At 45.1% G+C, this 17040-nt stretch overlaps 1 protein-coding gene and 1 non-coding gene across 2 annotated transcripts in view; both read left to right on the top strand.

Moving 5' to 3' along the window:
* LAMB4 (laminin subunit beta 4) overlaps nt 1-17040 on the top strand; it is a 98333-nt gene that overhangs the window by 45331 nt on the left and 35962 nt on the right. The window contains exons 16-21 of the mRNA XM_087861193.1: nt 4180-4365; nt 5747-5862; nt 6670-6790; nt 13618-13795; nt 14933-15076; nt 16425-16656. Coding sequence (XP_087717319.1) covers nt 4180-4365; nt 5747-5862; nt 6670-6790; nt 13618-13795; nt 14933-15076; nt 16425-16656 — 977 coding nt within the window. The remainder of the gene's footprint in view (nt 1-4179; nt 4366-5746; nt 5863-6669; nt 6791-13617; nt 13796-14932; nt 15077-16424; nt 16657-17040) is intronic.
* Nucleotides 15312-15415, top strand: LOC123789679 (U6 spliceosomal RNA). Its single transcript, XR_006778854.2, has one exon. It is a non-coding gene; the product is annotated as a U6 spliceosomal RNA (small nuclear RNA).

The raw sequence follows: 17040 nt of genomic DNA, 5'->3' as shown, positions 1-17040 counted from the left end.
AAGGCCTTCGCTCTAAGGAGTAAACAACCTCCAGAAGAACACTGTCCCGCCTCCCAGGGTGTCATTTCCAAGCTAGCTGAAGCTGGTGCATCTTTAAGAGACCCCATTCCACCCCAATCTGAGGTTAGCATCTTCTGGACGGCTTGGTTTGTGTAGGAGCAGTGGATCTTAAAGTCACATGACCACTGCTATACTTCTTTTGCTGTGAAGTGGGTCCCTTGAGCTGAGGAGGTGTTCTGTTTTCCCTCACTGGTGAATCAGACACTCTGAGCCCTCAGAGAGTGGTGCTGACCAAGGCCACAGAGTGTCTGATTCTCTCTTTGGGAGAACACATAACATCCTTTGGTCCGAGGGACCCAACTTCACTATCCTTTAGTATAGGAAATCAGTGTGATATTTGGTGGAATATCTGGATGGTTCAAAGCCTTTGAGGCTATACTGTTAGACTGAACAGAGAATGAACAGCCTTGGGGCAAGACTGAATTTACACCCCAAATCAATACAAATGACTTCTGTTCCTTCTTCTGTATGGGGATGGAGAAAAATACATTTTGCGTTTCAGTAGCTGTATATCACGTGTGAAGGTGGCATTCATCTGCTCTGGTAAAGATACTCCATCAGGCGTAACAGCTGCAAGTGGGACTACAAGCTGGTTAGGTTTGTATTAAGTTTGTAATGAGGGTATGATGGGAACCACCACCAAGTCCTGAGAGTGGCACTTTGAGGATGCCAGTGATTTGGAATATTGTTTTTTATTTGCTATATTGGCTTGGTGGGGAGAAAGTGAAGGAGGATGGGCATTTCACAAGCCTATCACTTGGCATTTCCTACCGTATGAGCCCTTCTGTTACCTTACGTCAAAGAGTCAATGTCTACTGCTAAGTAGGTCTATGCCAATTACATATTCAAGAATTGGAGGAAATAATGAATGGGTGGTTCAGTAAAATGCAGTAAACCCATTGTAAAAAGAACTTAGGCCAGGACTTCATATATTACCTGGCCCTTATATGCCCCTCTTCTAACAAGGGGACCATGGTGGCACTTTGGAAACCTGGTTTACGCTTGCCGTGGTGTTAAAGATTCTTTCTTCATGGGTATCTGGCCTCTTTTCAGTCACCAGGTTCTGAGAAGTGGCTCAGATCTAGGAACTTGACAAAGCATGTCTTTCCATGGGCGCAGCTGACCTCAGCCTTTCGCTAATTCGTACCGGATCACTTTTGATTATATATGTGAAGCAATACCTTTGTTTTCTGCTCATCTATCTTGCTCCTAGGAACACCATGTTCTATGAATCATCTCCAGAGAAGATTCCTATGGGTCAGGCTCCCTTGTCTCCTACTCCAGCCTTGCCGCCCACTTTAATAATTGTACCCATCTTGCTTTTGAGAGTTAAGTGATACCCAGCCTTTGATGTCTGTGATCCTGTCCTCTGCAGTGATACTAAGGAGCTCAGTTTTGTCCTGATGGGTCCTTTGAGCCTGCAGAGGATGCTCGACACTGAGCTTTCCAGTGATGCTGATGCCCTTCTCACCAGTTTATTGCTTACTTCCCTGCTATGTAGAGTGTCCACTAGGCCTTCAAGGAACGTAATCAGTTGGTGTGTTTTCTGGTCTTGCATTTTAGATCCATTCTAGTATGCCTGCTACTCTGAGCCTTGTATCCCTTCCTTCACAGCCTGCCACAGCTGTTGTGGAACCTCTACTTTCTTTCCTTGGGGCCACAGCTTTTGCCAAGCTTCCAAGAGCTTCCTCCAGCGATATATTGGATCTGTCTCCCAAGGCTCCAGGGCTCTTGCCAGGCGATTAAATCCTACATTACTGGTGACCCCAAATCAACAAACTCTCTTTATCCAGTTTCATAGTCTGCCTCGTTGGCCTAGCAACCTCAGGACCCGTAGCCAGCTGTTCTTTCCCAGTTGCTAGTGGTGTATGTTAGCCAGGTCCCTGTCGGAGATCCAGCCCTTTGCCAGTCAGACCATGCTGAAACTTGACGCTCATTATCAGGCAAGTGGTCAGGAGGGGTAGTGTAGGCAGAGCCTGAGGAAGGTACACATTTTCTTCCAAGGCATCTGCATCATTTGAGGTTTCTATATTGTCCTCAGATGTGGCCGGGGGAGAGTGGAGGGGCTCTATTTTCCAGTAAGAGTGATGGATTACTTCTATGGTCCGAGAGTGCTCAGGAGAACCTCAGGGTTCGAGGCTCTCGTGTGCCTCACCCATGTCTTAAAAGCCCTCTTCTTCCCTGTGTGGGGCCTGACTTTGGCACAGGTGACTTACCTACCTGAGAATTCAGGCTTCTCTGAAGTTCTGCAAGTCTTACTACTGAGTCCTGTACCTGGTCTTCTGCTCTTCCCACCATCTAACTAAAGGAGAGGAGTCTTTATCTCCGAGGAGGCCCTTTGATTCTCACACTGGGCTGTGAATTAGCGATTGATGTCCCTGAGCCTGTCATCTTCTCTCATCCAAGCATCAGTGGTGTTCAACAACTACGCCCTATTTCCACAGTCCTTATAATTACTGCTCCCCCATATCTCTCAGTGCCAGAAATCTCCAGTCAGTGCCCCCCGTTCCCCTGTACCCGGTCCCAGTTCTGCACAGGGGACAGCAGTTGCTCTACTAACCACGTTCCAGGGATCATCGATACACATTACACACGGGGGTCCTCATTGCCAGCTGAACCAAAAACAATCCTCTTCCCAGATTGCATCTGGGAGTCTGCTTCTAGGTCAACTGTCTGGCACCGACTGTCTCAGGTCAAGTCTAGGTCCTAGAAACAGAGCCTAAGACTGGATTCAGGTGCATGTGATTTATTAAGGAGGTGTTATTTGGGGAAACTCCATAAGAGAATGACAGAAACAAAACAAGAGGAAAGAGTAAGATGTGGTCTCAGATGAAACAAACTGGACTGATCCACGAAGAAGCTCAGACAAAGTTGTCCTGTTCACTGAGAAGCCAGGGTCTGCTGTTGATACCCTTGTGTTAAGAAGCCATTGGCTGCGAGCTACCCTGGGGCCAGGGGTGGAGGTGGGGTTGGGCAGGAGGTATAGGAGGGCAGTTCTCCAGAGAAGAAGGAAACGGTGAGGTCTTAGAAGCCACACACACAGCCACTCGGGGGTGGGTGCACCATCCCGGTAAAGGGGAACCCCGAGGGGCACCTCCAGTGTCTACTGCCATTGTGAGAGTATATAGACACGTTTACCTGTATCTGTCCATTGGAACCTAATCTGGTTGATACAGTTTTGTATTTACATTTCGGTCTCCAATGCAAGATTCTCCATGGCAAGGACTCTGTCCTACTCATCTTCGCGTTCCTAACGCAGGGATTGGCATTGAATTGTTACTGACTAAACATTTATCAGATGAAGAGGAGTTTGGGGTAGATGACAGAGCAGCTTGAACTCCAGACGAAGTAATTGGGCGTGATTCTGTTGGCAGTTGGAAGGAGTGTGAAACACTTATTGGCAGTGGTGGACAGTGTGCGTTGGACTCGGGAAAGGATGGAGAGCGCGGCCAAGGGCCTGTCGTGGTGATGCGGGCAAAAACCCACCAGAGGCAGAGTTCCGGTAGAGGCTGCGAGCGTGGGGAGGCAGATGCAGAAGTCACTGAAGTATTATCTACAGGATCCAGATGGCCCCAGGCTGACAGCCAGTATACAGACCATCGGGGATGCTAATCGATCAAGTGTGTTCCCAGTTTTATACTTCTGTGCCTCCAAGTGGATTGAAGAGCATGCCTCATATTTGCATGGAAGAAATATCCAAAAAAATAATTCCACATGGGTCTTCTCAGTGTCATGCGTAATTCAGCAAAGCCCATGAAGTAAGCATGGGAATATTTTCTTTCCTTCCATATTTTGGCCAGAGTCCCACAGTCCTATCTGAGAAAACCCAAGGTCATCGGTGTGGAATTTGTTCATTAGCACGTGGGGTACTGAAGTTTAAAGTGGTTTCCAGTGACATTGCTTTCAAATCAATCCTTCTGTACAGTAACATATGTTCCAAAGTTGCAGATTCAGCACATTATCCCCAGCTGCGTTCTGGACAGGGTGCTGCCTGGGGTAATTTATCCATGACTCAGACGGATCATATACACATCAGGAAATATGTACTTTTTTTCTTTTCCTGAGCTCTTCCAGGACTCGACTCTAGGCAAAGCTGTGTGCATTCCTCTCCAATTTTAGGGCTCAGTGACTTTTGGCCAGGTGCCTGCCCTTCACGTTGTTTTCCGAGAACCGGTTCCTGGAACCCCTGTTGCGTGGACTGGACCCGGATTTGCCAGGGTTCTCCCTGGGGCTGGCTTGAGATTTGCCGTCAACAACATTTCCTTGCCCATGGACTTCACCATTGCCGTTCGCTACGAAACTCAGGTATCCAGCTTCTTCAGGGGTAAAAGCCTGACTGAAGTGCATTCTCGAACTATGAGCTTCCATTCCAGTCTTGCTAGATAGGGTCATCAGAAAATGATTTGCAAAAAGTAGAACATCTGGAGAGCATTAGAAATCAAAGAGTTTCCTAACAATATTAAAACAGCACAGCAAGCCAGAGGCATACATGCTTTATTCCGTGGGGAGAAGCTGAAGTTGAAGTTCTGTGTCTAAGGTACAAGGTCTAAGGAACTGGTGATGGAATGTTTGTATAAGAACAATAAAAAACTAAACACAAATTTGACCCTCCTGGGACTTTCCTCTAAAAATTTGTTAAAAATGTAATAAGCTAACCTATGTGCAGAGATTAAGATCCATGCAGAAGAGACATTTATTTTACACTTGGAATTTACCCTGAAACAAGAGAAAAAGTAAAAGCAGGCTGTTCCTCTTGCCACCTCCCCCTGCTGTTTGGGAAATACCTAAGGCAGAATAGAAACCAAATCAGAAAAAACACTCCATCTAGAGCAGTGGCCCCTAACCTATTCTCTGCATAATCTTTTCTTTGAAAATCTGAAATCCCACAGACCATTTCCCCTGAAAAATATTTTATAAGGCTGGGGATGGTCTCAGAGCCCCGAAGGTTCCTCTAAGGACCGTGTTCTGGAAACGCTCATGGTGTGTTGTATGACCAGAGCTGCTCATCCACTTTGAAACTCTTGATATGATATAATTCTCTATTGCTCACTTATAAATGAAAGCCAAGGGACTTCAGTGAACTTACACCTGAGGAGTATGACAAGTCATTAAAAATATGGTATGTATTTTTTAAATTTTTCCATAGAGAGGACACATCTCTGATATCTTTAAAAAGCATTTCCAAATTGCATGGCTTTGAGAGTATGGCTAATTAGCATATGCTATAAATATACATATATGCATATTTAGACACATATAGTACAAAATAAATATTACATAACAAAATTTACATAATGATACATTTATATAATAATATTTATGCAATAACAGAAAAAAAGGATATAAGCTTTTGTGAAGTATTCCAAATTTCCATTTTTCTATGATCCAGGGTCAGGCTGCATTAATTGACTCTCTGGGAGACAGAGGTTAAAGACAAGGCCTATCAGGGACACCAGGGTTTTTCCAGACCGTGGACTAGAGCTATGGCCAGAAACAATATTCCGTCTACCTGGGTCGCCATTCAGACCCCAGCGAGTTAGAGCTGAGAGTGAGCCTCTCAGACTTCGCTCCCAAATTTCATTTTCCAAGAGGGCCGGGGGTTGCAGACTCAAGTCCAAGTGCTGTCCTTGAGGTGTGTGTCATGCACGCATCATCACAAGGATGTGCTTTTTATGTCCCTGTCTAGCCCGCAGCCGACTGGACTGTCCAGGTCTTGGTTAACCCCCTTGGAGGAAGCGAGCGCTGTCCACGTGAGAGTCCACGGCTACAGCCTCCGTCTTTCCCTTTACCGCCGGCTTCGAGGTATGCTTGGGACCTGTCCTCAAACATGGAAGACTTCTTAGAATTTTGTTCATCTATCAGTAATTTGTATCGAAGAACTAACCAGGAGGAGAGGTGCATTAAAGGGGACGGTGACATTTACTAAGTGCTTGCTGTGGGCTACACTAAACTTCACATTTATGATTATATTTTATCTTGCCAACAACTCATTGAGGTAGACTTTCTCTTCATCAAGCGAGGAGGGAATTGAGAATGAGAATACTTGGAGACCTGCCCCAGTCTCGTAGCTAATGTATTGCAGAACCAGGATTCTAGCCTCCTGATTCTCAGTCTGGAACCTTCCTTTCCCATTCCCCAGACAGGCCTGGAGAGGTGAGAGAATGAAACGCTATTAGAGTAAGAGTCCAATATTCAGTTGGCATTATCTCAACAGCTGAGAGTCTATCAGGTAAAAAAGCTACTAACATTGAGGCCACTAATTTTGCATCAGAAATTTGTGGCAAAATAAAACAAGAGACCCTGTTGAGATGAGCGTGGTAGATAGGATGAAGGACGTTTGTTGCATCCTTTTCCCCGAGCAGTTGTGACAACCCGTGGCTAAGGGTTTCTAAGCCTTGCTATTTGGCACAGTCCTATGCAAGAGCCACGGAGAGATTCTGAGAGGGAATTTGCTGTCCACCCCACCCATCTGAGCCGGTCTAGACCTGGCCTCCGCCCCACGGTCGAACCCGCTTCAGCGCAGGTGAGACACCACCAAACACCCTGGCCGCTTGGGTTATATAACTGTACTTTTGTCACTGGATTGTTGCTTTATTTCTCTTCATACAGAATCGTGCTGCTTCCCACACCCATCTGTTTAGAACCAGATGTACAGTATTCCATAGATGTCTATTTTTCCCAGCCTTTGGAAGGAGGGTCCCACGCTCATTCACACATCCTGGTTGATTCAGTAAGTATCACGGAGCGACGGGGGTGCTGCCTTCCAAACTGAGCCCCGTTATCATGCTACTTTTAGACTCCATGGTGCAGTGTTTCTTTAGAAGTATTAATGAGTTTGTTCCATTATAAAAATCACTGATTCTCTGTAAACATCACCTAAGACCAATTGCAAACCTTACGGAACAGCCCGCATCAGCAGCGGTCGAAAGTGTTTTGCATATTCTGTTGTTTAATCTTCTCGACAACTCCATGAGTGAGGTACCATCATTGTCCCCACTTTATAGACCACAGAACTGAGGTACAGGGTCAGAGGCAGTGAGGGAGGAGTCAGCAATCAGAGCTAGACTCCCTGATGCCACAGCCCCCTCTCTGAGCCACCACGGCGTCCTGGCATTGCAGAAAGTTCGGGGAGAAATTCCACCACTTTAATTGTCATCGTCTTGTAAGTTCCGCTCTATACATACCATGTGTTTACATCCTTGTGATCAGAGCGCTCATACGAGTACGTAGACAGATACTTTTCAGTTCACGTTATGTCATAAGCATTTTCTCGTGGTGCTTATGTGTCTTCATATCATTTTTAGCAACGGTGCATCATATTTTCTCAAATGACTTCTTTCAACGCCTTTCCCCCCGCAGAGTTGGGCCATCGATGTTCCTGCCAAACCTCTCACTCTGTACGCAACTTCAGGCCCAGGCTAGTCCCTGGGCAGAGTTTGGGCACTAAGGAAATTTAAGCCTTCATTTACCTATCTATTCCCTACTCATCAAGGTTTATGGCTCTTGAAATAGCCTGTCAAATTAATTTCTGGGAAGTATTCTCCAGTTAACTCTCAGGATCATCAGAAATATGTGAAAGTATCAGGTACATTCCACCTTCAGTAGAATTGTAGAGACTTGTGTGGGATTTGTTTTAAGTAATTTCGAGGATAAAAATTAAAATAATTTGTTACAATTGCATTTTAAAATATTTGCGAGGGGGCACGTTAGAGGCTTAGTCAGTTAGTAGTTAAGTGTCTGCCTTCGGCTCAGGTCATGATCTCAGGGTCCTGGGATCGAGCCCCACATCACACTCCCTGGTCAGTGGGGAGCCTGCTTCTCCCTCCACCTGCCGCTCCTCCTGCGTGTGCGGTCCTGTGTGCGTGCGCTCTCTCTCTGACAAATAAATAAAATCTTCAAAAAAATATTTGTGAGAATCTTCTAATACCATAATTTAATTGGCAAATCACTGCACTACAAAGTTTTATTTGAACACAGCTATAGCCAATTGTTTAAAGATTTATTTTTTTATGGGGGGAGGGGCAGAGAGAGAGAGAATCCAATCCCCCCTGCCATGGGGCTCCATCTCATAACCCTGAGATCATGGCCTGAGCTGAAACCAGGAGTCGGACAGGGAGCCAAGGAGCTACCCAGGCGCCCCTGGCCAGTTGTTTATGTATTCTTTATGGCTGCTTTCAAGCTACAAAGGCAGAGCTGAGTACTTGCCACGGAGGCTTTAGGACCCACAAAGCCAAAAATATTTCCTTTCTAGCCTTTTAGAGGAAGCTGGACAATCCTTGCTTTAATTAGTTGTGTGTCCCCATTTCACGAATTATGTCTTCAAAGTTTAATTTTTAACCATCGAACATTTTAAAGTCATAACCTGGAACTTCGCTGTTTCATCATCTACTATAGAATTCAGTATGAGGCAGGTGGATCTTGGATTTTATTCAACAAATTCAGGTATTGTAACATCTAAAAAAAAGCCATTGTATAAAATTATTTGATCAGAGATAGGATTGCAAGATTTAGAAAACGGAAGGGAGGAAGGAAAGAAGGAAGGAAGAGAGAGATGGAAGGAGCAGGGAGGGAGGAGGGGAGGAACGAAGGAAGAAGAGGAAGTAAGGGAGGAGCAAGGGGAGGAGGGGGAGAGAAGAAACAGGGTACCCAGTTAGATTTGAATATTGCACAAATATGTCCAAAATATTGCCCTCAAATACTGCACGAGACAGACTAAAAAATTATTCATTGCTTCTCTGAAATTCAGTTTCAACGGGGTGATTTGTATTTTATCTGGCAACCTTAACCAAAGATGGTCTAAATACTGTGCCTGGAGGGCAGTCTGATATTGTGGTGACGTTCTGCCATATTACGGAAGAAATGAAGTAGAAAGTAGAAACAAACTCTTGAATGAGAGTTTAAACTATCATGATTTCCCTACCTATGTAAGTCCTATTCTCTGCCCAGGAACTTTAAATAGAACTGTACTCACAGACCAACACATGAGTTACAAAGAAAGAAAATCAAATCCAACAGATTTAATTTAGGGGAAAAAAGCTAAAAGTTAGGAATCAGGCAGAGCAGAGAAAGGGAAAGGAAGAAATCAAGGATTCATACATCATGAAGATATTTTATTGTTATAATAATAGTAATGAAACTCAAATTTATAAGAGCCAAGATACTCCTCATCTTAAATCCATATCCCGAATATTTCTGATTTTGTAAATTTCAAAGTTTATAGCATGATACTATATTTCATGAATCCATGCAAATTATCCAGTCATCACCCATTCGCTGAGCATACATGGGCCGATACTGTGCTGGGTCCTGGGGTGTAAGCTCTTGGTCCCTCACCTCAAATAATTCTCAGCCCGATATAGAAGACGGACATGTAAATAAAATCATTGCAGTGATATTTGAAATTAACTGAAAAATATTTCCATTTGATCAGTTTTCAAGCAACATTCTCTTAACATATAGCTACAAAAACCATGAGATGTGAATGAGAATTAGGAGAGCAGCCTGATCTTGGCCAAGTGTCAGAACCTCAGAAGAGAGGCTACATCCCTCTTTCAGGTCAGATTCCCCAGAAGACGGAGCTGACACAGGGCCTTGGGTCCCCCTGATTTATTGAGGGTGTGCTTGTGGGAGAAGAGGCTCAGGGGACAGGGGAAGGAACGGAGCAAGGGTGTGATCTACGCTGAAGTGTAGATCCCACAGGGAGCATGGGAACGTAATTGGACCACCGAGCTGGTTACACCTAGAGGCAAAGGGGTGGGTGTGTGCGCGCCCAAGTCGTCCACCCCACCCATCCCCCAGTGAGTGTGTTCACTTCTGGACAAGTTGGCTGAGTCCAAGCTTCTGGAGAAAAGGACAGCTGTAAGGCTTTAGCGGCCAATGCCACAGCAGCTGGTGAACAGGAAGATCCGGGCAGGGCACCTTCAGTGTCCCTTAGAGTCCCTGACCCCGGATGTCCAGTAGAAAGCCAATGCAGATTTTCCGATTACAGACAAATACGGTTATTTCCACACCACCAATGTGCTGCTCTGGGAAGATGCTTGACCACCTGAGCCCTGGCCCTTGCAAAGTTCATTCTTCTCCTGCAGCCAGATTAACATTTTATCTAAGACCAAGAAGCTGCGATGAAAGCTTTGGTCAACCCTGCATGCTCCTTCTGCAGAAACAGCTTTTGTTTGGCAAACATAGACAGTTAGAAATTTCCTTTGGTCACCCTGATTCTATGATATATGCTTCTGTGACAATGTGTTTAGAGTCGAAAGTATATTAGCCATTCTAGAATATAAAACTGCCATTCTTTTAAACCATGCAATGGACTACAGTTGGTAAACAAGTCTTTAGAAGTTTCTAGAAGAAGGGAGTCATGACATTACAAAATCCTATAGCTTGACAGGGACTCTTACCATCTGGCCCATCAGCTTGGTGCCAGGACTGGCCTCCTTGAAACTGCCTCAGACCAGTAACTGTAGAGAACAAACCCCTGGTTGGCTGCCCTCATCCCCAACCCTAGCCTGTCCAGCTTCCTTCTGCATCTCTCTTCACTCGGTGCGTGTTTGGAGAATGCAGTCATTTTACTATCAACTTTAAGAGACCACACTAGACAGGTGTATATACTTCTTTATCGAGCAAATATTTATGAAGTAGCTGCTGTGAATTAGACCCTGCGGTAGGCACCGGTGTAACAAGACAAGCACCTTCCCCGACCTGCCAGGACTTCCTCTCTGAAGGGGGGATGTAGAGAGTTACAGGGGAAATGGCAGCGTGGTCTGAGAGCTACTGGAAGCTGTGACAGGTCCCCGAACAGAAAAGCTCGGGATGCCTTGAGCAGTGATCCTCACCATCACCTGACCCAGCCTCCTCTTTTTATTGCAAATATTTTGTAACACTCTTTACCGATTTGAAATGCAGTTCATAGGCATTATAGCTTATGTGCACGCATACCTTCCAAAGAATGTCAATGTAATGTGCAAATACAGAGATGTAAAAGGAAAGTAATTATAGGGAAGCGTTATGTACTTTAAATGTATGCACTGGCACGAATACGCCGCAGACACGTGAGACAGGGACTGCTCGTAGGTATAGAATCACTCAGTGTGAGACGGCCCCGAAAGCAGGTATGTTGCAAACATGTTGCAAATATGTTTTTAAAACAGAGAGTAGGGCTTTCAACTCATAATTATAAACAAAGATTTCTCCTGCATGGATATCAGTGAAACATTCAAAAGCTGTAGGAGACACAGGCTGATTTTCCTTTGTGTCAAAACGTCTGGGATTTCTGATCCCCACCCACTAAAAGCCAGTAACACACCTCATCCTACAACCAAAACTACCCTTTGGAATTTCCAAAATGCCCCTTAGGGGATGGCGCCTCCCATATTGAGAACCACTGAGCTGGGAGATTGGGGGGCGGGGGTTAAGAGAAAGAAGCCACTGAATGTTTGAAGGAGGGGTTATCTGAACAAACTGCCATGTAAGGAATCACTGCGACTACAGGGTAGAAAATTGATGGGGGAAGAGGAACAAGAGTGGAAGATGGGATGTCTGTTGGGCTGCCACCATGGTAATCTAGATGGCCTCCATTAGAGCAGTGACCGGGGGGACGAAGAGAGATAAATGCCTCCTAGACACATTTAAGAGCTTAGATGGACCAGGCTTGTGATTGACTTGATGTATGGAGGAGGAGAGGTGGGGGAGGAGTGTGTGGGATGAAGAAGAGACAAGTATCAAAGATGACCTGCTTCATTCAGTTTTCTACACTGAGTAGCTTGGCACCTGCTGGCACTATTTCCTGCCAGCAGGCACAGAAAGGAAGCAGGCTCAGGTGCGTTGGTTTGTAGTGCCTTTGGGATGACCAGTAAGCTTGTTTGTGCAGATCTGGAGCCTATAATTGAGATGTGGGCAGGAGACCTAGATCGAGATGTCAGCGATCTATATTGATGATAACTGAAGACACAGCAATGTCAAGGTCACCTAGAATGGGGGTGTGGAGTAAGGAGGGGGCTGATGAGAGAACCCCAAGGAACCCAACATTGAGGGATGGGTGGAAGGAGAGGTGTAGCATTGGTGTGAAGAGTAAATGTGGGAGGGGGCAGTGAGGGTGGCAAGGAAACAATGTTTCAAGAAATGTGGCTATCAAGGAGTCAAAGGGCAGAGACGGGGGCAAGAGGAATATGCATCAAGGAGGTGATTTTACAGATGGGAGAGATTTCAGCACATTTAAATGCCAGCTGAAAGGAAGAGATTAAAGAAAGAAAGCATAATTCACAGGAAAGTTTCCTGAGGGCAGAGGGGATAGTGGCGGACCCCACTTCCCCGGACACTTCTTCGTAAGCACTGAGCCAGGGACAGGGTAGTACCTGTGAGCCAGGAGTTTGGGAGGCAGCAAGTGGGAGGCTCCATTTCCTCTGTGAAGCCAGAGGAAGAAGAGGCAGTGAGTGGCCCATTCAGGGGTGCAGGGAGAATGAGGATAGAGGTTTGAGGAGTGGAGACACTGTGAAATGGGCATCTAGGGTTGGGATTCCACCACTGGTGTGTCAAAGGGCAAAGAAGGACCAGGGAGTGGGGATGGGCACTGGGGGGGAGAAGGAGGGGGTGGTTGAAAGGGGGCTGAAGCAAAGGACCATGGGAACGAGGTTCAGTATGGACAAAACTAGAAGGCAGGGGAGATTTATCTGGGCCACCTTGTTCACCCTTTTAACTTGACCTGCTGAATTAAATCTTAATTTCAGTGCTACTTTTTCTACCAGTCGTTCAAAATGACCAACTTGGTGTGATCGATTCTTTTATACCAACTTGCTCTCCCCTGCATCAGCCACGCCGCTGAAAAACATTTAAAATGGTAATAGGTTATAACGTAGGTAAAATCTCCTCAAGAAATATAACCACATGGCTTTTCTTCGCATACGTATCGAACTATACATGATCCCTCTTTGAGAATAAGCTTAGAACAATGCATTTGTCCCTCCAATAGCTACAATTTGTCCCTCTAAGCCAGCAATTCACAAAATGCATCTATGAGATACTGAGTTTGTGGGATGTTAGTGTTACTTGAATATAGGACCGAGTAGTTAAATAAGCATGGAAGCACTGAGTTTAACAGTATCTTTCTTGCAGGACTTCTCAGAGCTTTAGCATGTTAATCTACGCTGTGACTCTCCAAGAGACAGTTTGATGTAGGATGCTACTGTTCATATGTAATAGAAAAGGACAGAACGTTTAAAAGGAGAGTTTTGTGGAATTAGAGTTCCACAATAATACTGTGGAATGCACTATGCCATAATTTCTGAATTTATCACGAGTAGCCTAGTTAAAAGTCTTTGAAATCTAAGATAAATTCATGAGCAAGCTAAAAATATAATAAGAATGGTAAAAAAAAAAAAGTCTTATTCTCTTTATCCGAAGTCAATAAATGTAAATATTTAATGATTTTCTAAATACAATGAAAATCTTCAAATCTTTCAGTTGTAAGCATTTTCTCGTAGATCTAATTGTTTATACAACTAGAATCTTGAACGGGAGACAGTTATGAACCTAAGTCTTCTTTTTGTATTATTTCAAAAGCTTGGTCTGATTCCCCAAATCGATTCACTGGGGAATTTCTGCAGCAAGCAGGATTTAGATGAATATAAGCAGCACAGCTGTGCTGAAATTGCCGCGAAGACGGGACCTCAGGTGCTCCCCGGTGTGTGTGAAAGGCTGGTAGTCAGCATGTCCGCCAGGCTACACAACGGGGCAGTAGGTGAGTATTGGCCCAACGGGCTCTACTGACGCACAGCTTTTTAGAATGTGAGTGAATCGATTTAATTTATTTTAGCATCTACTCCAAATAATCAGTGTCAAGGCCAATTTCCCAATGATTAGATAGACAACAGAGTCTGTAGATGTGTTGGAATCCCAATGCCCAGTACAGTGAGTGTATGAAAAAGGAGCCTTGTAATAGCATTTGGCTGCCAGGAACTAGAACAATGGTCCGAAAATACTTACTTGGAATCCTGGAATTTTTAGGGCTGGAATGAACTCTAAACAACTTCTTTCATCCTCAAACTTTCATCCAATGAACGAGACTCTTGGGGTCCAAACACATTAGGTAACTTGTCCATTTCACTAAGCCATAGAGCAGTGTTTCTCACCCTTAGCACTTCTGAAATTTGGGGCTGATTAATGCTTTGTTGGGGGGGTGTTGTCATGGGGGCGATTCTGTGCATTATAGGAAGTATAGCAGCAACCCTACCCTCTGCCCACCTGATACCGGTAGCACATTCCCTCCAGTTATGACATTCAAAAATTTCTTCAAACTTTGTCATATGTTCCCGGGGCAGGAGTTACAAAATTTCCCCCCGGTTGAGAACCGCTGCTGTAGAGTGACAACTCTAGTGAGAGCCCGGGGTTCCTGAGTTCTGGGCAAACGTTTCTCCCATTGCACTGTAGGACTCCGGCTTTCAGAATACAAACAGCGTCATAAAAGGATGGAATAAGGGAAATCGAACGGATAGTCCAGCACCAACATAGATCATCAGGAATAATATCGATAATACTAATTATATTGGAACAGTTAATTATTAAAACAATTTCTTTTAAGCCTTTCATTAACTTGTTTAGTAACATTTATTGTATATTAAGGTATGTATATTAAGTCGTGTTTATTGAGCACTTGCTACCTGCCACACAGTTCTAAGTACTTCACGGGCATTATTGTCTTTAATCCTTATAATCCCCTGGGGTCGATCCTATGTTTTTCCCATTTCACGGATGAAGGAGTCAGTCGAGGATGAGAGAAGTACCGAACGAAAAGAGAAGTGAACTAAAGCTCCCAACAGGACCAGGTGCTTCTCTGTCGCTTCCTTCACCTGTCACTGCCTTCTTTGGCTCCCTGCAGCCTGCAAGTGTCACCCCCAGGGTTCGGTGGGGCCCAGCTGCAGCCGACTTGGGGGCCAGTGCCAGTGCAAGCTTCACGTGACCGGGCGCTGCTGTGACAGGTGCTCACCAGGAAGCTATGGTTTGGGACATCATGGCTGTCACCGTACGTAGCAAAGAACAGATGGGGGAAGACATGCATGGTTACAACCTTGGAGTTGCAAGGCAGGAAAATCAGTGTGGGAGTTTCAAAGAGGAGGGGACTGGGAAATGGACGACATGACTCAGGTCATCTGTCTACATAGATTAAATGTACAGGAAAATTTTCCCATCGTATTTCATTCATCCGTTCGGAGGGCCACGAACTGGCTACAGAGCTCCGTTGGTAATCCTGAGTGATGGTGCTCGCTTCAACAGCACATGTCCTAGCATTGGAATGATACAGACAATAGCGTGGCCCGTGTGCAAGGAGGACACGCTAATTTGTGAAGGCATCACGAGTAATGATAAAAACACGGCCCATGCTTCTGGGAGTTTCGCAGTCTGTATCAAAGAGATGGCAGTCCAGGGAGGATGTGGGAACACCGGGAAAGGAGTTGGCTGTGCTGTAGAAGCCCAGTGGCTGGCCAGGCCAAAAGAACACTGAGATTGAGAAGTCAAGGAAAGGGACAGCTCTGCCACCTGGGTATCACTCTCTCTGATGCTAGGGTTGTAAACAGCCCTCGGAACTGATTTTATAAGCCACCCATTCATAAGGGCTTACATGGTGGTAATCCAGTCTCTTGGCTCCCATGTTAAGGGGATATAGTTCTCTATTCACGCTGTAAACCATTAGTGAAAATACTGTTCTCCACAGAAACCTGTCTTTGGTGGTTCTCTCCAGGTAGGTTAATTCTTTCGGGTAAAGGAACAATGAATCTTTTTAGTCATGATTCAGAGAGATGGCATACCTTCCTGGTCATTGTCTACCCAGCACACAGTGCTTAGGTCCATGATCACTTGTTTCCCTTTCTTAAAAAAAAAAAAACAGAATGAAGTGCTTGAGATTCACAAAAGGGTAGACACAAAGGAGCAAACATGTCTTCCGCCTCCCGTCTTTGTATAGGGAAGATTGGCTCTAAGGATTGAACGATTTTCTGGAGAAGGATTGAGCCTCTATGATCTCACCTAGGAAAAAGAAAAATCCAACCACCTTGAGAAGAGTTTTTATATTTTGTAGAATCTTGACGTTTGACTTGATAATTGGAAGTTCAAGTCATTAAGAACATGCTACTTGTTCAGGTCCTGTGTGTAAGCAACACTTACAAGCCTCGATGGCTCACAGCGTACTGTTCATTGGGTGAACCAGGGAACTGTGTGACACACATTGACCTGGTACTCGCTGCAGGCCAGGTTCTCAGACTCACTCTATGTACCTGATCGGGATGCGTAAGTTCAGGGTTACAAAATCAGGACTGTCACTCATTCCCCAGCACACCACTTGCCCTCCACTCAACATGTCTTTCTTTCTCTAGCATGTCACTGTCACCCTCAAGGCTCTAAGAGCCCTGTATGTGACCAAATAACGGGACAGTGCTCCTGCCAGGGGGAGGTGGCAGGCCGCCATTGCGATCAGTGCCTGGAAGGCTACTTCGGATTCCCCAACTGCCGCCCTTGCCTTTGTAATGGGTTCGCTGAACTTTGTGATCCAGAGACAGGCTCATGCTTCAATTGCGGGGGTTTTACAACTGGAAGAAACTGTGAAAGGTACGGAATTCACATGCACTTTAATTTTGTTTCTTTTGTTCTGATGTCATAACACACTCTGAGGGACCACAGAGTAGAGACTCAATGGTATTTCAGTGTAGAATGATTGCTATGGGTGGGGGGGGGGGGAGAGATAGAGTGTCATTCCTGTCCTTCAAGATCTTGTGATGAGCCAGACCATGTCTGGTTACATAAAAGTGGGCATATATTGGCTTGGCACCTTGCTTTTTCTGTCCCTGAAATATGACATATAAATTCACTGCCACTATATTGAGTTTAGTGACTGTGCACTTTGGGATGTTCAATGTAAAGCAAAAAATCACAGAACAAGCGAGCATCTTCTAAAACACTGAGTTTTGGGAGTTGTGCTGTCCCCAAGCATAG

This window comes from Ursus americanus, chromosome 3 (genome assembly GCF_024610735.1).
Source record: "Ursus americanus isolate L20-20 chromosome 3, mUrsAme1.1.p, whole genome shotgun sequence".
NCBI lineage: Eukaryota > Metazoa > Chordata > Mammalia > Carnivora > Ursidae > Ursus > Ursus americanus.
Note: the sequence above shows the minus strand (reverse complement) of the source record. Positions and strands in the feature narration are given on the sequence as shown.